This window comes from Gossypium arboreum, chromosome 12 (genome assembly GCF_025698485.1).
Source record: "Gossypium arboreum isolate Shixiya-1 chromosome 12, ASM2569848v2, whole genome shotgun sequence".
Classification (NCBI taxonomy): Eukaryota; Viridiplantae; Streptophyta; class Magnoliopsida; order Malvales; family Malvaceae; genus Gossypium; species Gossypium arboreum.
In genome coordinates this window covers 88,042,166-88,066,573 of record NC_069081.1, presented here as the reverse complement: position 1 = coordinate 88,066,573, position 24,408 = coordinate 88,042,166, and the positions used below count along the sequence as shown (strand labels likewise).

The following is a 24,408-nucleotide window of genomic DNA, read 5'->3' as shown; positions in this document are numbered from 1 at the left end:
AAGATATGTATTGGGTTAACATGTTTTGTCTTTGAATTTTTGATGAATTTGAGTAAAATGGGTTAAATTGTGAAATTTGTAAATTGAGGGACTAAAATATGAAATAAATGAAATATGTGGGCTTATATGAACTCTATAAAAATTTATCCTAACATGTGTAAAAGGAGATTTTGTGTATTTTGTAGTTTTGTGAATTAGGGACTAAATTGTCAAAATGTGAAAATGTGAGGACTAATTAGTAAAATGTCCTAAATATGTGTATATGGATTGAATTTAATGATTTTCCGAATAAAAGGGTTAATTTTGAATACATATAGATCAAGAAAAGAGGAATTCAGATTTAGATCGAGGAAAATCGAAAATTATTGAGTAAACGATTCGAATCGTCAATCCCGAGTATGAGGTAAGTTTGTACGTGATAAATGGTGTTACAAGTATGTTTTAATGCTTGATAATGCATAAATTGTATATATATTTGACTGTGGTTTGAGTAAGATGATAAATCGACAATGTTCGGCACTAAGTGTGTGATTTGAAATAGTTTTGGTTATAAATAGCACTAAGTGTGCGAAATGGAATAGCTTCGGCTATATGAGGCACTAAGTGTGCGATACTTAGATAGCTTCGGTTATTTGAGATGGTTCTAAGTGTGCGAGATTGTTCTAGCTTCGGCTAACCATTAAAGCACTAAGTGTGCGAATTCTTAAAGCACGGAAAGACTTCGGATAAAATTAATGTATTCGACCAGGAGGTGAGAATGAAAATGAATAAATACGGGAAAGTTCAGGTATGTACGAAACCTATGTGGTAAAAGATATTGTGTGTACAAAGCTTGATGAATTAGTATGAACATATTAATTGTGATGGAATAAAATTGATGGATGATTTGAGAACTACTAAGTGTTTATTAGATGATATTTTATATTATATAAATTGTTGATTATATTTAGTATGAACTCACTAAGCTTCAAAGCTTACTGTGTGAAATGTTCTCTATTTTACAGTGTTATAAAGCTAGCTCGGATTCGGGGATCGTCAGCGACTCATTCACACTACCGGACATCTATTTTGGTACCATTTTGAGAGTTGTATATATGGTATATGGCATGTATAGGCTAGTGTCATTTTGGTATGTTTTGTGTTGTGATTAGCCATGAGACTTGGCTTGTAAATATTGGTATGTATGGTCTCTTAAGTTGGTCTAATTGGTATGTTTGATAAGTAAGAAATGTGATGTTTATAATGTTCATGTGATGGTTTAAATATAGAATGTTGAATTGACAAGTTTTGTGGTATGAAATAGGTGATAAGATGATGAGATTATACTTTTGAAACTTATGTGAGTTTTATTGATTTTGGTATATTTAGGTTGTGGAATTGAGTAGTGAATTGGATGGTATTTGGATGTTATGCAATATGTATGAAATGGTTGCTTTGTTGCTTATAAATGTGCAAAAATGTTGTGGTTGTGATGTGATTTAGATAGGTGGAAAATGTGGCTTAAACACGGTTGAGCACACATGGTTGAGCACACGGGTGTGCGTCTCGACCGTGTGTCTATTGCGATTTAGCTATTCAAGTCAGTCTTAAGCACCGTCTAGACACACAGGCGCGTCTAGTGGCCGTGCGAGGCACACAGCCTTGGTACATAGGCGTGTGTGACCATTTCGAATGGTACATGGGCTAGACACACGGGCGTGTGGTTGGCCGTGTGACCCAAGTCAGTTTCGACCATGGCCAAGGCGCACAGGCGTGTCTTGTTGCCGTGTGGTTAAGTCAGTATGTATGCCCTACTTTGCCACGGTTTAGATATACGGGCGTGACTAACGTTGTGTCACACGGGTGTGTAACTTGTGAAGCTTTGAAAATTTTGTTAAGTTTCTGAGAAAAATTGAATGTGCTCGGTTTAGTCCCGATCCCTTTCTAAAGCATGTTTAAGGTCTCATTAACCTAATATAAGGGACTTAATATTGTTGTAAGATCTATGGTGTTATGATGATTGTGTAATGATTGCTAGATGTTTAGATATGTTCAGTAATACTCCTTTACTCTAGTCCGGTGACGGATATAGGTTAGGGGTGTTACACATGTGGCTCACACTGCTAAGTGACATGCCTATGTCTCAGGCTGTGTGGGCATTCGATGTGAGGCACACGATCGTGTCCTAGCCTGTGTCCTTACCCATGTAACTCTTTGAGTTATGCCACACGCCTGTGTGCTAGGCCGTGTGGTCAATTTATTTTTCACAAATTAGGTGCAAGTTTCACACGGCCAAAACACACACCTATGTTTTAAGCCGTATAGCACACACGACTGAGACACACGCCCGTGTCTCTGCCCGTGTGCCCAATTTTGAGCATTCTGCTTCTTAATTTTAAGATGCAGGGGACATACGGCCAAATCACATGCCCATGTGCTAGGCCGTGTGTCACACACGGTCAAGACACACACCCGTGTGTCTACCTGTGTAGACAAAATAAAACCATGTTCTAGCTTTATTTCTCACCTAAATTTAACCTTCAACCTACAACAACATTTATATACATTTGCTAACCAATTCAAGCATTATAACTAAGTCAATTCTAACATCTATCATGTTATATCATCATATGCATTCATGCGTATATTCTTACCTTTTATAAACATACATGTTTAACATAACTCAATCAAACTATACTAAACACATATATAATTACCATGATATAACCTTATAAATATACCAAATCAATCCATTTCTAGTCATTCCAATGGCTAGATTACAAACAACCATTTATATGCCAACATTGGTAAAGTTAGCCTATACATGCCATTATACCAAAATGAGTTTACTATCTATACCAAAACGAGCTAGTGGATAGTGTGATGATGCTCCGACCAATCTCCAACCTTTACGAGCTTTCGAGCACTATAAAACAGAGAAAATAAAAACTAGTAAGCAATTGATGCTTAGTAAGTTCGTATAACAGGAATTTAACTTACCATATATTTACATTTAAGTTACGTATACAATAATGCATCCAAACAATTTGGCTTGTAGCCTAAAACACAACTTTACCAATCATGTTAGTCAAGTAATTCACATAATACCAAGAACATGGATGAACTCATCATTTAATGTTTTTTCATATAAATATGCTTTCCATAACATTATTCCATATTACATGTACACTTTCATGACAAATCATGTCAAGTTCAGTTTAGCCATGTCAGAACTTTACCCGTTGAATTTATTAGAAATATCGATGGATAAGCTCATATAGTACACTTTAGTCTACACTACTATAATTCGTCAATTCATTTCTAGAGGTACCCAATTAGGGCACATAATTGGGAAGCACACTCTCGATCCTTGTAACGGGAAGCTCACACAGAGTCATTTCGGGAAGTTCATAAAGAGCCTATCGAGAAGCTTATCCGGGCTATATAACAGGAAGCTCATAAGAGCCATAATATAGAAGTTCATAAAGAACCATATCGGGAACCTCCAAATAGCCAATATCGGGAAGTTCAAGCGAGTATTATCGAGAAGCTCATAAAGAGCCTTTAATCGGGATGCTCATAAGAGCCAACAACAAATGTAGGATCACAACCTATCGGGACACTCCAAATAGCTATAACAGGAAGCTCGCTGAACCATATAACGGGAAGCTTGAGAGGGCTAGTAATGGGATGCTCTTTCGAGCTATGGTGTGTCCGGAACATATGCTTGACTACAACCAATACGAGAAATCCTGTATCATCGACTTTTATTTATTCAAACTGGACTTGATATTTATCAGGCATTATCGGATATTTAATCAATTTCACATACATGACAATTATACAATTCACATATACAACATTTAATTCAAACATATAAATGTACACAATTTAATTATACGAACTTACCTCGATGCTTGTTCTATACGAAATCTACTAATCCGAAACTTTTTGTTTTCCTCGATCCAACTCAGTATTAGGTTTTTCAGGATCTATATAAATGAATTTAACATCAATTTAATCCATTTCATACTCAATTTAATTCAATTCACATCCTATGCAAAATTACTATCTTGCTCCTATACTTTTCATAAATGACGATTTCATCCCTAGGCTCGGAAAATGAAATTCATGCAATTTAATCCTTATTCCAAGCCTAACCAAAATTTTCATATAACTTTTACAGTGCATGTATTTCATAAAATTTAGAATTTTTCCATAACTTTTACATCTTTACAATTTAATCCCTAAATCATATTTTCATCAAAATTCACTTTGTAAAAGTTGTTTATCTATCAACAACCTTTCATTTTCTACCATAAATTTCAAAATTTAAGCATATTCATCCATGGAAAAACTTTGATAATTTGATAAATTTTCAAATTAATCCCCAAAATAGATAGATTAAACTATCCCGATCTCAAAAATATAAAAATTACCAAAAATGGGATAAGAATACTTTCCCAATTAAGCCAAGAAAGCTGGTTTTCTCTTTCCTAGGGTTTCCATGTATATTTTGGGGATGAAGATGATATATAATGATAATATTTCTATTTAATTATTTATCATCCATTAATTTTTCCACTTTCCAATTTAGTCTTTGCCTTTTTCTAATTTTCCATGGATGATTCATCAAAAATATCTACTAAATTTTCTTTAATGGTCTAATTACCATATAAGAACCTCAAGTTTTGAATTCCATAGCTATTTGGCACTTATAGCTACTAGAATCCAACTTTTGTATTTTATGTAATTTGGTCCTTTCCATAATTAAACACATAATCGGTAAAATTTTCTTATCAGAATTTTCATACAACAATTCTATCATAATGCAGACCATGCAATAATATTAAAATAAATTTTCTTTCCAGCTCAAATTTGTGGTCTCGAAACCACTTTTTCGATTTCACTAAAAATGGGCTGTTACATTTTTAATTGGCCAAAGATTTAGGGACTTAAATTATAATTAGCCAAAGGTCGAAAATGGTAATTAAACCATTTTTTAATAGAAAAAATTAGATTATGATGGTGTCATCCACTATAATTGATTAATGTTAGATTAAACTAATTAAAACATGTTTAAGTTAAGTAATCCTAGTTAATTAACTACTAATCCAACTATATAAGCTAAATTAAAGAAAGAAAAGATCATTTTCTCTCCATCTTCATCTTCATCTTCATCTTCATCTTCATCTTCATGTCGTGAGAAAGAAAGAAAGAAACCCTTAGAAGCTTTCAAACTTTCTACAATAAATTGGTTAGTGCAATTTCGTCATTTTCTTGTAATTTTTATGTTTTTGAAATCATGAGAGCTTGACTTAGCTAGCCCATGTACCAATTTGCAAAACTGTTAAAGTTTTTGAAAGTTTTTGTTGATGAATTCTTGAAAAAATTGATGTCAAATTGATAGATTTTAGGCTTAGATGTGTAAAAGGACTAGATTGTAAAGTTTAATTATTAGTTTTGTGCAAAAGGACTAAACTGAATAAATTACGAAATTGATGTGAAATTTTAGTAATAATAGGGAGTAGAGGGTCCCTAAAAATGTAATTGAAATCATTTTTCAAACCGAAACTTAAATTTGAAAGTTATGACTATTTCAGTTTTAGGAACCAAATTGAATAAAATATAAAACTTGTTTGCCAAACTCTGCGGTCTCTTATCAGTAAATGAGTACTGAACATGCTCATTTTGAACTCTCATAGTGAACGCATCAATAGCTCTTTGGTCCTCTAAATTCTTCGTGTTCAACATGGCTGCATGAAACCACTTAACATAATCCTGTAAAGATTCTCCATCTCTTTGCTTCTCTGACATTAAACCCATTGGGGTACTCATTTATCTTCTTATGGGCATGAAACCTACCCAAAAAAATCTAGCCCAACTGTGAGAAGCTTTGAATAGAACCATATTGCAAAGATAACTACCAATCTTTTGCGCTTCCTCTAAGAGTCGTCAAGAAAGCCTTACACTTCGCCACGTCAGAAGCTCCGAACATATTCATGTAATCTTATATTGCATGAGATGTGCTCTTGGGTCCTTTCTACTTTCAAACATATCTTTCGATACTTTGAACTCTACGGCAGGCTCACAGCTACAACCTTTAGAGATAAAGGGTTGTTAGAACAAAATAACTGATCCATGTCCTGTACATCATGATGCAATGCCTATACATCCCTACGTAAAGAGTCCATCTCACTTTTCCATGGTCTTGTATGTACTTCAACAACTTCCTCTTGGAGAGGCACAACATTGTCTTGGAGATTAGAATGATTGGATTACGTCTTTCTCCTCAATTCCTCATTCTACCTTAGCAACTCTTGATGGAACAATTCATGTTGTTCTAACCTGGTACTTTGATGTGCCATCTGCTCTTTCATTAGTTGTAGCTGCTCCTGTAAATTGACTAACTGTTGTGGTGATGCCTCTTAGTCAGAAGGAAATGATGGCCCCTGATCAGAAGGGACATTAAGATCAAAAGAATTAGAAATACTTCCCTGACCAGAATTACCCAAATTTTCTGGTCAATTAGCAAACTGGCCAGCGAAGAGGTCTATCTCTCGGGGTTGATTGCTAATGCCAAAACCTCGAACTTCGTCCGATGGAAAGTTGCTAAGGAAATTCTCACTAGGGTAAGTCATTTTTATTCTCTGATTTTTCTAATGGTCAGAAATTTTTCCACGCTAACCGCACCAAATTGTTGAAAGTTTTTGTTAATCTCTCCTTCATGGAGGGCAACTTTCTTATTTATATGACATGGTCTTAGATGTGACGTATTAGGCAGGCCTCATGTATGCCAACAAATATCCTATTCTAGGGCCAACACGTGCCCCCTAAGTATGACTTTGCTTGTATTTCGAACCCATCATATGCAAACTCATACAAGCAAATTGTACAGGTTGTCACTACTAAAGTAAAAAGGATCAAGTCAGTCCTAGTCAGGTAATGGGTCAATAAAGGCTAACACCATAATAATTATGACGTGGGTTAATAAATATATCATATAACAAATTTATTTATTAAGAATTAAATCAAATATTAAATGAAAGGATAAATTTAAAGATTATTATTTTTAGTTAAAATCCCAATATAAAATTTTGAATAATTTATAAAATTGCTAAAGATAAAAAGCCTCCTTACATGTGTATAACAATCATTGAAATAGCGTGTCCTATTGAATTGTGGACCAATTCTATGAAAGGCTTAAATAATCTAAAGATAAATATATTTTCTTTTTAAATTAGAATCACGTTTTTTTTTTGTTTTTTTTTTATGTTTGAAATGCAAGGAGAGAGAAACTTCCCCTTAATGCCACGTAAGGATGTAAAAATGAGAATGTTGAAGGGTGATAATTGAAGCAGACGAAACTACCTTTCCAACTCAAGTACAAACTCGTTTAGTATGCTTCCATCACAGATAAATTGGCCAACTAAGCACGCTCCATCCAATAGCATGCTTCCTTCTGCGTCAACCAACATCATTGGAGGTTTGAAAAGACAAAAACACCCTCCCCAAATCAAAGCTGTGGCGCGTCAAAACTGTCGACCATTCCAAGCTGATGTTGATTTTCACTTCCCTCCCTCCCTCCCTCCTTGCCTAGCCTTGATGTTTTAAAGAGTCTAATCCAATGGAATATCAAAAGTCAAACACAGAGGAAAGCTCTCCCTCCTCCCTCAATTTCCCCCGCTTTTAACTTTCTTCTGCGACGCCCGATGGTGAGTAACAGCGTCTAGATTCATACATTCGGAATTCAGCAACAATGTGCGGGATCTTTGCTTATCTGAACTACAACGTCAAGCGGGACAGACGTTTTATTCTGGAGATCCTCTTCAACGGCTTGAGGAGGTTAGAGTACAGAGGCTATGATTCTGCCGGGATTTCCATTGATTCTTCTTCTTCTTCGGATCCAAATGGACAGCTTTCCTTTTCTCCTCTCGTCTTCCGCCAAGAAGGCAATATCGATTCACTCGTTAAATCCGTCTACAAAGGTAATTTCTTTCCTTTGAAATTTCGACTACTGCGGATCCAATTAGAATGGCTTTAGATCTGGCAAACTTCGCTCAAGTCTTTTCTTTGTTTTAGATTAACGTGACTTGGAATTTGGAATACCATTTTTTATTTAACATGATTATGCTATTGTCTCTGTATTTGGGTTTAGAGGAACTGGCGGAAAATCAATTTTGTATAACATTCTGTTTGTTTGAGAAATTGAACTTCATATGATGATATTGGTACTTCAGATGTCGCGTCGATTAAGTTGAATTTGGAGGAGCTTTTCTGTGTTCATGCTGGAATAGCACATACCCGGTGGGCAACTCATGGAGAGCCATCTCCTAAAAATAGCCATCCTCAGACATCTGGTGCTGGAAACGAATTCTTGGTTGTTCATAATGGAGTTATTACAAACTATGAGGTTGCTTGTGTTTCTTTAATTAGTCATACTAATTTCTTCTCTTTCCTTCCCACTCTCTCCCGTTTCTTGCATATACGTTGATAATTATGCACATGCTTACCAGTCATCTGGGTTATTAAACATTTTCAGGTGTTGAAAGAAACACTGACGCGGCACGGGTTCAATTTTGAATCCGACACTGACACAGAAGTTATTCCAAAGCTTGCTAAATATGTTTTTGACAAGGCAAGTGAAGAAGGTAACATTCTTAACTTGTGTATAAGAAAGATATGAATTGCAATTATTTTCTTTCTATATTTGAATTTACATTGTTTCTACTAATTACTGCATATATGCGTGTTAATTGATGCAATATTATTCCTTGGCTCTGGCACTTTCATAATATATATACGATTGGAGATGTTCTGGGCATGTATTCATAGATAGGTCAGTCTTGTTACGTCTATCTGGCATCAAGTTAATAATAAATTTTGAGACAATCACCAAATTTACTTATGGCTTGGGAGTCTGGGCTAAAACCCTTATATGTTGTTTTGTTGGAAAAAAAAAGTTCTACTAGTCTTTGTTGATCAATTTTTGTGCTTCTCTTCCCAGAAGCTTTAGAATATCAGTTCTCCTTTGGTTTTAGTTTGAAGTGATTTTTTGGTTATTCTGCAGGTGACCAGTCTGTCACATTCAGTCTAGTTGTGCTTGAAGTTATGAGGCATCTTGAAGGAGCCTATGCCCTTATATTCAAAAGTCACCATTACCCAAATGAATTGATTGCTTGTAAACGTGGTAGTCCATTGCTCTTAGGTGTGAAAGTAAGTTATCTGAAAAGTATAAGTGTTGCCTACTTTAAGATATTTGTTATATCTCTTCCTGTTCAATAATGCTTTTCAGACTGATTTACCGCACATCTTTTTTTCTGGAATGAGCCAGATTGGTGATGTTACTGAAACCATTTTTATCATTAGAAAATCTTTTGATCTCATGTACAGGCTTTGATTGGTTATTTGATTAAATCTTGGTCTCATTAATGTATCATGTGCAGGAATTAAGTGAAGACATGCATAGTGGAGCTCCGTTTCTTGATCTTAAGTTCATTTCAGAAAATAGGCATCCAAAAGAATTATTTCTATCTAGTGATGCTAGTGCTATAGTTGAACATACAAAAAAGGTTCTGGTGATTGAAGATGGTGAAGTAGTTCACCTTAAGGTACCTTTGTAATGACTTTTAATTGAACTCTTTGGCATGTTACTGAGGGTGACCTACAAACTTTTTGCATTGAAATCTTCTTACTAACACTAGTAAAATTCAGGATGGAGGTGTTTCTATTCTTAAATTTGAGAATGAAAAAGGAATATGTGGCAATGCACTTTCTCGACCATCATCAGTGCAACGTGCATTATCTTTTCTTGAGATGGAGGTTGAGCAGATAAATAAGGGCAAATATGAGCATTATATGCAGAAAGAAATTCACGAGCAACCTGAATCTCTTACAACCACAATGCGGGGGAGACTTAAACGTGGAGGTTCTACCAAAGCCAAGACTGTGCTTTTGGGTGGACTGAAAGATCACATTAAATCTATTCGACGGAGCAGACGTATTGTTTTTATTGGATGTGGTACAAGCTATAATGCTGCTTTAGCTGCTAGACCTATCATTGAAGAACTTTCTGGTACTTACTCTTTGATTTCTGATGCTCCTTTGAAACTTTTTTAATGTTCAGTTTGCTGATTATATATATATATATATATATTTTTTGTTTATCATCTGTAACAAATATAGGTGTCCCAGTTACTATGGAGATTGCTAGTGATCTGGTGGATCGGCAGGGTCCAATTTATAGAGAAGATACTGCAGTTTTTGTTAGTCAATCTGGTGAAACTGCAGATACTCTGCTTGCCTTAGAGTATGCCCTTGAAAATGGAGCATTATGTGTTGGCATAACAAATACTGTTGGTAGTGCAATAGCTAGGAACACACATTGTGGGATTCACATAAATGCTGGCTGCGAGATAGGGGTGGCAAGTACCAAGGTAAGTTTCATTGGTTTGTACATGCTGTTCCATTTATTGTGGTATGGGTTAACAAAACCTTCACCGTCATGTTTAGGCATACACTAGTCAAATTGTGGTGATGGCAATGCTAGCTTTGGCTATCGGAGATGATGCAATATCCAGTCAAGCCAGACGAGAGGCTATTATAGATGGTCTATTTGATTTACCAAGTATGCTTCATCTCGCTTTCTCTTTTAACAGATCACTGGATTATAAAGACTTGTTTTATTTCACTGTTGTACATTTAGGAAAAAGCAATATGTTTCTACCTTGCTTTTTTGCAGATAAAGTTAGAGAGGTACTCAAGCTTGACCAGGAAATGAAGGAACTGGCAAAATTGTTGATTGCTGAGCAGTCGCTTCTTGTATTTGGAAGAGGATATAACTTTGCAACAGCTTTAGAGGGCGCCTTAAAAGTAAAAGAGGTTTCTCTTATGCACAGTGAGGGAATGCTTGCAGGTGAAATGAAACATGGCCCTTTGGCACTAGTTGATGAGAATCTCCCCATTATTGTTATTGCTACCCGTGATGCATGCTTCAGGTCAGTTATATAATGCTTTCAAGAAGTGATATGGTGGTGTTTCAGTTTTAATTGATGATTAGCATTACTAAACTTTTTACAGTAAGCAGCAGTCAGTTATTCAGCAACTTCATGCCCGTAAAGGTCGCCTAATAGTGGTGTGTTCAAAAGGAGATGTAGCTGCTGTATGTCCTGGTGGATCTTCATCTTGTCGAGTGATTGAAGTTCCTCAGGTTGAAGATTGTCTTCAACCTGTGGTTAATATTATTCCTTTGCAGGTTTGTACAATTTTTGCAAATTTCAAATTGTGACTCTGGTGACGTGTAAGTTATAATCTACTACACATCTACAATTAGAGAATAATGAATCTCCCTAGGTGTGCATATGAGAAGGGGGATTTGACGAGATAGAGGTTGCCCTTGTTGTCAGGCTCTTAACTTTGTCTTCAAAACCCTTGTCCTTGTTAGCAGCAAGTTGGAGTTTTAAGTTACCCTTTGCTTGTTATTCATAATCATGGATGGGCTTTGTATGTTTGTTGTCGGACACATTTTTGAAATGTTATGGTTTTGGCTGCAGTTGTTGGCGTATCACCTTACAGTGCTGCGGGGTTACAACGTAGACCAACCTCGGAATCTGGCCAAGAGCGTAACGACCCAATGAAAAAGGTTCACTAACTTTTTCTTTAAACCAAGTAAAATGACAAGATTTAGGGGGGTGTGTGTGGAATTATCTGAGATGTTGCATTGTAAATTATTTATTATTAGATAAATAGCACACTGTTGACATCAAGCTCAACCCAAGTAGATCCACTTGTCCTGTTGTCTTTGGCTGAAAATGATGAATAGGGCATGCCATTATTATTATTTATTTTCTATTTGTTTTACTTCCTCTGTCACCATTACTTTAAAATTGAAATCAAATCGCCATGCTTGCTCCATTACGCGGTATTGCTTCGGTACCTTCTTACATTATTTATACTAAAACAAAAACATGTGCTTGTTATCTTATCAAGTATTAATATGATTATATATTTTCACTTATCAATAACAAAATCTTCATTTTAACTTTTTTAGTGAAAATAGATAGATGAACGGGGAAATCAACTTTTCAATTTGATACCTAGTCTTTTATTAAAAGTAAATTAGAAAAATTTGAAATTAATTTGGTTAAATAGTCAAAAGACATTAGTAATAAATTTTAAAAAACTAATTAATTCTTTTTAAAATTTGATATTATTATTTTAATAAAATTTTATTATTAATTTGATGTCCAAGATCAAAATAAATTTAAAAAATATTATAAATAATTCTATTCATCAGTCATTTACTCTTTTATTTCTTAAAACGTAATCAACACTTTTTTCCAGGTTTTATTTTTCTATTGAAAAAAATAATAATTTCATAACCTAGCAAATGACTTGACCCTGAGTCCCAACCATAAAAAATTTACACTCAACCAATAAAACACCCTTAGCATTATTTGCGGAAGAAATGTATAGAAGCCAATCAGATTCTTAGTAATCCCGACCTTCCAAATCAACATCATAGACCCTCTATCCTTCGCCGTAGTATTTTCACCATAGCATTTTTAGTTGTTTACTTGTTTGTTTGCATATTATTCACGTAATTATTCTCTAATTTGTCATTGCATTCTTACTTTTGTCTTGTCATAGCATTTTCCATTATTTATCAGTTACACATATTGCACACATCATTATTCCTTCAAATTACCACTGCATTCTTATCATTATTTTTGTCATAACATTAATCATACTTCATTATAATAACTCGATCATTTTATACCTAATCGATCCCTGTGGAGACGATCTCACTTATCACTTTATTACTTGATTTGACGTGTATACTTGCACAATTCGCATACTATTTCACACGCAATAGGCGGCAACGATGGTAGAGGTTCGACAACAGAGGCGGTGGTGCTATGGCGGAGGAGGAAGAAGAAAACCATTGCGGCACTAGAGAGGATAAGGAGAAAAGAAAAAGAAAGATAATGAGTGGTGGTTGCGGTGGCTCGCGGTGGAATAGAAAGAAGAAGAGAAGAGGAGGATGAGTGATAAAGTGGTGGTGTTTAGGTCGAATGGTGGTGGCTAATGCTGGAGGAAAGGAGGCCAAAATCAAAATAATGGTGGTTTAAGGTGGTGTAAAAGGGGAGGAGGAGAAAAAAAAAAGAAGAGAAAAGCAAAGGAGGGGAATGGGAAAAATGAATAGGAAAATAAAAGATGAACAACAAAAGGTGTCATTCATCTTGTCTAGGTTTAATGTATAACACACAAGGTAAGGGTGAAGAAAATAGGCATGTAGAAGGGACAAAGGAGCAAAAGAGGGATCACAGGAGTGAAAATGAGGCTTAATGAGGGAAGGTTGACTCACACATAAGGAAATAATCTTTCCCCATGCATGGCAACTAGCATGGACGATTTTAAGGGGTGTTGACCACTAAAGTTGGCAAAAAAATTAAATAAAAAGATGAAGAGTGTGGAAACTTGAACCTAAAACCTTTAGGAAACTAATTTAAGCACTTAAGCACTAGACCAACTCACTTGTTTAGTATCATTTTAATAGAAAATATTTAAAAACATAGGATGATCTTTGCTAAAGGTTTAGAAAAAATTTGCACCAAATAGAAATTAGTACAAGGGAAGGGATTTGAACATAAATCATTAAGGGTAGCTCCACCACTACTCAATCACTATAATTTATTTTTATTTATAAAAAACGCAAAGATAACCTTAAAAAAAATTAGGGCATGACCACTCTCGGTTCACTAACTCAATTTAACTAACCCAGTTTTTAGGATGTGACATATTCTGAAATTTCCCTCTTCCTGTCTGGCCACCAATACAAGTTTTTCAGATTGCAATACATCTTGACGCTACTTGGGTGAAGTGTAAGTGGCCCTTGGTGAGCTTCTCTCATAATTTCTTCCATTAACTTATTTTTGACTGGTACCACCATTCTGTTCCTATACCTAAGCTCGCCATCCTTGTTGACACTAAAGTCTGTCGTTTCACCATCCATCATTTTTTGCTTGAACTGGGCGCCTAAGGTGTCTTTCGACTGTTCCTTCAAAATTTGGGAGAGTTAAGTTAGCTTCAAAACTAACTTTGCTAGTAAGGCTCTAGCGTCATACATAGTAAGTTTAGGTCGAAGGGATAACAAGGTTGTGACAGTCTTTCTACTCAAAGCATTTGTCACGACATTTGCTTTTCTAGGATTGTATTCGATAACTAAGTCATAATATTTCAGCAGTTTGAGCCATATTCTTTGACGTAGATTCAAGTCTCTTTAAGTTATTAAGTATTTTAGACTCTTATAATCAGAAAAAATGTGACACTTTTCCCCGTATAGATAATGTCTCCACAACTTCAGTGTCAAAACTACCATAGCTAGCTGAAGGTCATGCGTATGGTAGTTTTTCTCATGAGGCTTCAACTGGCGTGATGCATACGCTATTACCCTTCACTTTTGCAAAAGGACGTACCCTAATTATTTAGTGATGTAGTAATATTTACTGCATACTCATTTCCAGTTCCGCTTGTGTCAACATAGGTGCCTCAGTCAGAACCATTTTAACTTCTCAAAACTTTTGTAATAGCCCAATTTTCAGTAGTGTCAGAAACAGTAGTTCGAGACCACCAAATCCGGCGAATAAGCTCATAAATTTTATTATTTAATATTTACGAGTCAAATATGGTTTTAAAAAGATTTTTTAATTAATAATTTATTTCTTATAATGAATTATTAGATTCGAGTGATAAAACCCTAGTTCAAGTTGTTTTGGAAAATGAGGTATCGGGACCTCGTTTCTATAAATTGAGTTGTAAATATTTTTATAAATATTTACGAAGTATCATTAAGGTGGTATTAAAGTTTTGTTGAAAAATTTTAATGTTTTGATAGTGAATTAAGAGTAATTAGGTATAAGGACTAAATTGCATAAAGGGTGAAAGTTGAGTTATAGATTAATGAAAAATTAAAGGGACCAAAGAAGCAATTATGCTATTATTTCTTTATGTGGCGACATAAGGTAGATTTTTTGTGAATTTATTATATATATATTATAAAATAAGTATATGTATATTCTATTATAAAATAATATATTAATATATAACAAAACAAAATAATAAAATAAAATATTAAAAAGAAGCAAAGTAAAAACGAATCAGAAGGAAAAAGAAAGAAGAAAGAAAAAGAAAAGGGAGAAAGAAGGATACGAAGGCGTTAGGAGTTTCAAAGTTCTAACTTCAATTGGTTAGTCAATTTAGTCTATTTTTCTTGTAATTTTTATGTTTTTGAGATTGTTACAATTAGGTCCAACTAAACATTACCTTTGTTTTTGATTTTGTTAAAGATTTTGGATGTTACCATTGATGAATATATATGAGTTTTTATGTTAAATGATGAATTTGAGATATTATTTTTAATTAAAAGTATTTTGTTAAGTGATTTTGATGAATTTTTCGATTAAGGATTAATTTGTTAAGTTAGTAAAATACAAGGTTTGTTGTGAAATTATTGCAAAAATAGGCTGTATTGAATTCCATGAATATTCATCTAGCATGGGTTTGCATTAAAAATGGTTAATTTGCATGTTTTGGATTCAGGGACTAAATTGAATAAAAGTAAAATTTTAAGGGCAATTTTGTAAATATGTCAAAAATGACCAAATTGTATGAAATAAATTTTTTTATCGTCTAAATTAATATATTGAATAAATTATTAATTTAGATTAAGATTGGGTGGAAAATCGAGGAAAATAGAAAATTTCCAAAATGCCCCTAAATTTTGGTATTTATGCAATTTAGCCAGGTAAGTTCGTGTAATTAAATTGTATATTTATATGTTTTAAATTGAATGTTGTGTATGAGATTTGTATAAATTCCCATGTATGAAATTTGTAACAGTTCGTTTTTTAGTCAAATCAGAATAGAAGTTTCGGGACCACAAATTCGAAGTCAAAATATTTATTTTATTATTTTATTATTTTATTAAAGTTTAAGCATGATAGATTAATTATGTGAAAGTTTCATAAAGAAATTTTACTATTTGAACGCTTAATTCGGTTAAAAAGACTAAATTGCGTAAAATGTAAAATGCATGTTCTATTAGTTAAAGGTGTCAAATAGCTTTAGTTTTTAAATATGGTGGCCTTAAATAGTAATTAAACCATTTGATAATTGAGTGGACATTTTTGGACAAGGTTAGTTAATGTTTAAAGGTAATTATAAAGGTTAATATAGTAAATTGTTTAATAATAGAAAATGTAAAAGAATTAAAAGATGAATAAGCTATTAGCTTTCTTATTTTTCAACATCCATGGCTGAATATACCATTAAAGAAGGAGAATAAGTTTCGGCAATTGCATGAGTAAATTAAGGTATGGTTTTAGCTCAGTTTTTTATGATTTCTATGTTTTTGTAATCGTTGTTTCGTATTCTAGCTAGCCCATACCTTAGATTTTGAAATTTTGAAAGATCTATCATGTTTCCATTGTTGAATGCTTGAGTAATTTGATAGTTGATGATGGATTTTGAATAATTGTTGATAGTTAAACTAGTTTTGTAAAGTGATTTTTGACAAAAATGTCAAAAAAGGATTAAATTGTGAAAATGTGAAATACGGTGGTTAAAAATGTGAATAAATAAAAGATATGGGCTGCTAGGGACTCTATTAACATTCAGATAAGCTTAGGTTGTACTAAATTGCATGAATTTGCAATTTTATATGATAAGGACTAAATTATAAATATGTAAAAGTTTAAGGGAAATGTGTAAATTTGCCAAAATATGAATTATGGGTTAAATTAAATATATTGAATACTGAATATACTGAATTTGATAATATATAGATCAAGATAAGCCGATACCGAAATTAGATCTGGGAAAAAGAAAAGTGGACGAATAGCTGATAGTTATCTGAGCGATACGAGGTAAGTTCGTATAATTAGAATTGAGGTAAGTTCGTATAATTAGAATTGGACTTTTAAATACTTGAAATAATTGTGATAAATGTGTATAATTGAGTAGTTGATATATTTGGAATGTGAATGCCTTATCGATATAGTTTATTGGTTACCGAGCCCCGTTTGAACCGTATAAATTCGTAGGATACAAGTGACATGCCACTAGGGTTACCGTTTTGGTTGAGATCCTGCATGTGTCGCGGACTCACCACAGCTTGTATGAGCTTATCGATATATCAGCTCGTAAGAGCTTACCGTTCTCAGCTCGTAGGAGCTTATTGATTCAGCTTGTCAAAGCTTACCGTTTCAGCTCAATAGAGCTTCCTGTCCATTAGCTTAGGAGGAGCTTACTGTTCATAGCTCGAAAGAACGAAAATGATAATGAACTGACGGATTACTGATTTATATGTACAGTATATCACCCAAGTATCCCTCGAGATTCTAATAGGTTCAACGGGCATAAATTCTGTGATATGGTAAAGTACTGTTTATATTATACGAATGAAAGTAAAATGTTATAAATGATGTACATAATGTATGAGAAGTTGATATGAATTTGGTGTAATGCAATGTATTGAGTATTGAATTGAAATAATGGATGGTTACATGTAATTATATGGCTAATTTGTTGATGAATGTTTGTGTTTAGGCATTTGGAAATTGAGTTGAGTATACTTTATTTATGGCCTTAATTGTATAGATGGTAAGTTTTATTCTGAATTATACGGGCTTACTAAGCTATAAAGCTTACTCTATTTCTTTTTCCATGTTTTATAGAGGTTCAATAGCTCGCTCATTTTGGACAAGTCAGAGTTACACATCACACTATCCGGTTGCCAATTGGTACTTTTGAACTTGCGGATATATGTAAATATGGCATGTATAGGCTAGTTATAAAGATGATAGTTGTGTTCACTTAAGATGGTGATTTTGGTTCATGTAGTGATAAGTCTAAGCCATGTGATTTGGCTAAACTTGATATTATATTTTGGTATGTTTTGATAAGTATTTTATGGAATGGAATTTTGCAAATATGTCTTATTATGTGGTAAGCTTATGAATGGAAAGTGTACAGTATTAGTTGATTATTTGAATAGTAGATGAATTGGTATAATTTGTGTATGGAATGTTGTGGAATGGCTGCCTATTGGGTTATAAAATGTTGCAATATATGCTTGTGCATGCAGGTGAAAACAGGGTGGCAAAAATGGCTTTGCAAATAGCCTATTTTGTCCACACGGGCAGAGACACGAGCGTGTGTCTCGACTGTGTGAAACACATGGTCATGTTACACGGCTGTGTGTCCCCTGGTGTCTAATTAAAATGAAGTCAATATGCTCCACACGGTCTCACACACGGACGTGTGACCAGCCATGTGGTACAAGTCAGTATACCCCCTATTTGGCACACAGCCTAACACATGGGCGTGTGACTTGGCCGTGTTGCATAAGTCAGTATACTCTCCAATTTTCACATGGCTTGGCACACGGGTGTGTCTTCGGCCGTGTGATGCAAGTTAGTATGTATGCCCTGTTTCTACACGGCCTAAGACACGGGCGTGTCTACTAGCTGTATGAGGCACACGACCTGTTCAAACGGGCGTGTGGTCCCTGTATGTTTGAAATTTTCCTAAGTTTCTAAAATTTTTATATGCTATCGGTTTAGTCCCGAACCATTTCTAAAGCATGTTTAAGGCCTCGTAAGCTATTATAAGGGACAAATTGATTAGAGTTGAATGGATAGCTGGTTCTCGAATTGGTTGTGGTCTTGCTTATGTTACGGACACACCATAGCTCGAAAGAGTGTCCCGTTATTAGCTCTTATGAGCTTCCCGTTATATAGTTCTTGCGAGCTTCCTATTAATAGCTCTTCAAAGCATCCCAATTGGTTGTGATCCTGCATGTAATGTGGACACACCACAGCTTTTATGAGCGTCCCGATATATGGTTCTTCAGAGCTTCTCGATTAAAGGCTCTTTCACGAGCTTCCTGAAATATGGCTCGCTTGAGCTTCCTGTTAGATAGCTCACATGAGCTTCTCGTTAATGGCTTGAAAGAGCTTCCCATTTATGTGCTAGTATGAGCATTCCCGAATGTGAATTGACAGATTTCAGATTTGTACACTTCGTGTGTACTATCCGTGTATCCATTGATATTTTAAATGATTCAACGGGCAAAATTCTGACATAAGAAAACATGAAATTAAAATGTACTATACCAGTATATGCCCGAAATATATAGAATTGATATATGAACACAAGATGTGGAAAGTTTATGAACATGAAAATTTGATTATTATTGAGCTCAAACATGTTTCTTGATATTTATACTGAAATACATGAAAATAATGGTACATGATATATTGATATAATGAAATGAATGATATATGATTATGAAGAAACAGAAGAGAATGATATGTATCACGGTATGTACATATATGAATATTTTTGATATGACGATACAAGGAAATTATATAAGTTGAGACGAGTAATAAACTCATGTGTAACATGTTGAGAAAATAAGATTATCAATGTTGAATTTATATGAAATATGTTTAAATACACTAACAATTGTTGTTTTTTTTATGCTTAGGCAAGTGCAAAGCTATTGGTTAAATGGTAATATTTTTATTTATATGATGCATTTCAAGTGTAAGTACTTAAATGAAAATATGCCAGTGCTCATGAAAGAGTGGTAAGGTTTAAATTCTACAATTTCTTATTGAATGACTTATAATGTGATTAATTCGAAAAAAGGCTATGTTTAGATGCACTAGCTTGTGGCTATGGTTGAATGATATGTTTATGGCTAGTGTGTTATGCATATGGAATGAGTGTGGAAAGTAAAGAAATGCAAATGAAAATAAAGAAATTTGGAAAAGTTAAAGTTGTTTAAAATCCTACTATGCTAGGAATAATATGTATAAGTGGTGCTGTGGATTTATTCGGTGAGTTATTGAATATAACTTCACGAGTATTGCAGTGTTAATATTGGATTATTCTTGATATGTATAAATTTCATATTTGAAATGAATTGATATGATTAAAGTTTATACGAGCTTACTAAGCATTCATTGCTTACGTAGTTGTTTTCCTTTACTTTCTAGATTATCGGAAGCTAGATTGGGTTGGAAGCTTGTTAGAGATATATCACATTATCCATCGGTTTCATCGGTACTTTCGGATATTTTGATTTTTGTTATAATGGCATATATAGGTATTCTGGTTAATGTTGGCTTATATGTGTTTTGTTAAAATTAGTCACTTATTTGGCTTGTGTGTTGGCACATTTTGGTTTGGTGCATATTTGCCTTATATGATTGGTGTGTGGTTTGGTTTATGATTATATGGTAAAAGGGTAAAATGTTAGCTAAAAGTGCAATTTTATACATGTGTTCTGGGATGTGATGAATTGATTAGGAACCGATACCTTAATATATATAAGGGATAAATATATTTAAATATATTAGTATATAAAACAAATTTTGGCACCAGATGGTATGTTTTGGTAGGTAAGTAACTTATTTTGAAATAATGCAAATTAGTTTGGTAAACCTTGGGTACAATTATGCATATATGTTAGTTGTACATATGAATATACTGAATACATGAACACACATGTTATAATCTGTCATCTGAGGTGCCTAAAGAAATATTGGTTGTATGTTAAGATATTATATATTTAAGGCTTGATTTTAACTTGTTTTGGATGCCATAATATGGCATGTTTGTATGTATGATGACAACTATAGGTACATTCCTTGTTGGGTGAGAAAAATAGCTCATAAAATAGCCTTTTTCCGTCTACACGGGCGTGTATTATCCGTGTGTGACACACGGCCAGGTGACACTGTCGTGTGTCCACTGTGTCCTTTACAGAGTACAAGTCAGTATGCTCACATGGCCTAGCACACAGGCTTGTGGCTTGGCCGTGTGACCCAAGTCAAAGAGCTTCCGAGTTTGGACACGAGTTGGGACGCGGCCGTGTGCCCCTATTTTGAATGCCCACACGGCCTAACCACACGAGTGTACGTCCTTTGCACCTTGGAAATTTTTTTTTGCTATTTTTCGAAAAATTCTTTGAGTGCCCGGTGTAGTCCCAACTTATTTCTAATGTGTATTTTGGACCTCGAGGGCTCATATAAGGGACTTTATGATTGACTTCTGATATGAATACTATATGATGTAGAATATCTATTTACTTGATCTGTAAATTTTGGTAATACTCTGTAACTTTGTTCCAGTGATGAATACGAGTTAGGGGTGTTACAACTTTGCTGGCAGTCGTCACTCCATTCGAATCAGTCATTCTTTTTTTAGTAGCTTAATGAGCGACGAAGCTATTATTAAGAAGCCCTTCATGAATCCCTTATAATATCCTGTTAGTCCCAGAAAACTATGGACTTCAGTGACATTCTTGGGTGGGTTCCACTCATGAACTGCCCTTCTTGTAACATCTCATTTTTTCAGTGAACTCGGAATAGTGGTTTCAGGACCATAAATCTGACCCAAAAATATAATTTACTTTAATTTTATTAAATGGTTCATAATATGGTAGATATGATGTGTGAAAATTTTGATACGAAAATTTTATCGATTTAGTGCTTAATTATGAAAAGGACTAAATCGCATAAAATGCGAAAGTTGAATTCTAGTAGCTATAAGGATCAAATAGCTATGGAATTCAAAACTAGAGGTTCTTATATGATAATTAGACCATTAAGAGAAGTATATAGATTTTTCTTGGTGACTCATCCATGGAAATATAGAAAAAAGGTAAGGACTAAATTGGAAATAGTAAAATCTTAATTAATTAAAAATATGATAAAATATATCATCTTATTTTATGTCATTTTCAACCTAAAACACATGGAAACCTTAGGTGAGAGAAAAGAAACTTTCAAGGCCTAATTGGGTAAGTTTCCTTGTCCTATTTTTAGTAATTTTGGTATTTTTGAAACCGGGATAGTTTAATCTCTCTATTTGAGGGATTAATTTGAAAAGTTATCAATGTATGAAAAAAGGGTCATGGATGTATATGCTGGAAATTAGAAATTTATGGTAGAAAATGAAAGATTATTGATAGATAAACAACTTTTACAAAGTGATTTTTGATGAAAACATGATTTAGGGACTAAAATAAAAAGTTGTAAAATTTGATGAAATATTCTAAAATTTTATGAATACATGTGCTGTAAAATTTGTAATAGGGCTTTGGTTAGGCTTGGAATAGGGAGTAATTTGCACAAGTTTCATTTTCCGAGCTTAGGGACAAAATCAAATTTATAGAAAAGTTAGGGGCAAAATGGTAATTTTTTCTAGGACATAAATTGAGTCCATTTAAATATGAAATGTGTGGAATTGATGGTTAAATTCATTTATATAGCTCCGGACAGCGCTAATTCAAGGTTAGATATAGGAAAAGAAAAAGTTTCGGATCAGTAGACTTTTTACGCGAACAAGTGTCGAGGTAAGTTCGTGTAACTTAATCTGACATGTAAATATGTTAAATTGAATGTTGTGTTGTATGGAATGTGACTTATATTTATGTACATTACTTGAATGCTATAATGAGAAATTTAATTCATGCTAGATATGGTGAAAAAGGGGTAAGTCCCAATTGAATACTGAATTTTGATGATTATATGCACTTTCCCTAAACTAATAACGTCCTGCATTTGTTGCGGACGTGATTTAGCTCGGACGAGTAATCCCATTGACCTTGTTATGGAAAGGACTTAGCTACACGGCCTAGCATACAGGCGTGTGGCATGGCCGTATGTGCAAGCTAGAGAGTTACACGGGGTCAAACATAGCCTGTAGCACTGGCATGTCCTAAGGTCACACGGGCGTGTCCCTTGGACCACACGGGCATGTGAGCTCTGCACCTTGAATTTTTTTGAAAAGTCACGAAAAATTCTTAAAGTTCCCGATTAAGTCCCGACTCGATTCTAATACTCGTATTGGGCCTCGAGGACCCAATCAAGGGACGTTACGAATGATCTTGATAAATGAATAGTAATTTACATAAGTTATTTGTAAATGTTTCTAAATGTTTTGGTAATGCTCTGAAACCCTATTCTGACGATAGATACGGGTTAGGGGTGTTACATTTAATGGTATCAGAGCTACGGTTTAGCGGATTCTAAGATTTGATGTAGCAAACACTAGTTTGGCTATAGATGCCATTATATAAATTCTGAGAGTATTATGACTCTTGATCGTTTTAAATGTGTTTTCATATAGTAATGTCATTCAACCGAGTTAGAGCTGAATCGTAGGAAGCTGAAAGCAACGCTTCAGCTTCAGTACAAAAAGTTGTGTCTATGTCTTGTAGTGAAAGGCTCGTGTCTGAGGGTCGAAGTGAGGAAGCGAAACAAGCCTTCTTTCAAATGATGAATGAATGGTTTACACAGTACTTGAGAATAAATCCTGCTGTACAACGACCTCCCCCATCTACTCCCCAATCGATTCCTAAGGTACCACAGGATGCCGAACCTGTTAGAATTAGTAAGTCTTCAATAGATAAAATTCGCTAAATTCAGGAAAATACTATCTAGGTTTTTGATGAACCATCCCGTACACCTACCGAATGTCTGAAATGTGCAGTATCCCTACTAAAAGATACATCTTATCATTGGTGGAATACCATAACTTCAGTTTTACCTAGAGAAAATGTTACATGGAAATTCTTCCAGGCTAAATTCAGGAAGAAGTATGTAAGTCAGAAATTTATGGATCAGAAAAAGAAGGAATTTCTGGAACTCAAACAAGGAAATATGACTGTATCTGAATATGAACAGGAATTTGTTCGGTTGAGCAAATATGCTAAGGAATGGGTTCTAACCGAGGCTGAGATGTGTAAACGCTTTGAAAAAGGGTCTAAATGAGGATGTCAAGTTGTTGATTGGAATTCTTGAGATAAGGGAATTTACAGTGTTAGCTGATTGAGCCTACAAAGCTGAGGAATTGAGTAAAAAAAATAGATAAGCCGAAAGAGAGGCTCGGGTTTTTGGGAAGAGAACTATGAGTAAGTCACAATCATTGTCTTTTAAGAAATTAAATAAGTGTTATGATTGTGTTACCACCTCTACTGGATTCTGGAAGAGAGCGGGGCTCTCAACGTTCTAACTCGATGTTTTCATCTCCATCTGTGACCAGTGTGGGTAGTGTGGATAATCTCAAACCGAAATGTAAACATTGTAACAAATTTCATTATGGGGAATATCGGTCTAGAAGTGAAGCTTGTTTTAGATGTGGTTCACTTGAGCATTTTCTCAGAGATTTTCCAGAAAGAGTTGAAAAGGAGATAGAGCCGGCTCCAAAGCCTAGTAATCCTGTTGTGGGAGGCAGACCATCCCATCACCCCAGTTATGTTAATGGTAGTCGAGGTACTACCAAGGATACAATAATTAGATCTAAAGCACGAGCACCTACAATGACATATGCTATTCATTCTAGAGAAGATGCCTC

The 24,408-nt window shown here is 34.4% G+C and overlaps 1 protein-coding gene across 1 annotated transcript; it reads left to right on the top strand.

The window, feature by feature from the left end:
• Nucleotides 1–7,502: 7,502 nt before the first annotated feature.
• LOC108476645 (glutamine--fructose-6-phosphate aminotransferase [isomerizing] 1-like) lies at nt 7,503–11,892 on the top strand. Its single transcript, XM_017778917.2, has 11 exons — nt 7,503–7,967; nt 8,220–8,392; nt 8,522–8,630; nt 9,050–9,195; nt 9,426–9,590; nt 9,694–10,054; nt 10,165–10,415; nt 10,492–10,606; nt 10,721–10,976; nt 11,059–11,233; nt 11,532–11,892. Exons 1-11 carry the CDS (start codon nt 7,739–7,741, stop codon nt 11,613–11,615), a joined length of 2,064 nt encoding a protein of 687 aa, XP_017634406.1. The 5' UTR covers nt 7,503–7,738; the 3' UTR covers nt 11,616–11,892.
• Nucleotides 11,893–24,408: the final 12,516 nt, after the last annotated feature.

Bases quoted from the DNA above. Each gene is read 5' to 3' on its own strand.
- LOC108476645 (XM_017778917.2), top strand. From the start codon at position 7,739: ATGTGCGGGATCTTTGCTTATCTGAACTACAACGTCAAGCGGGACAGA. The intron at 9,196-9,425 runs GTAAGTTATCTG...TATCATGTGCAG, and splicing joins CATTGCTCTTAGGTGTGAAA to GAATTAAGTGAAGACATGCA. The intron at 9,591-9,693 runs GTACCTTTGTAA...AGTAAAATTCAG, and splicing joins GTGAAGTAGTTCACCTTAAG to GATGGAGGTGTTTCTATTCT.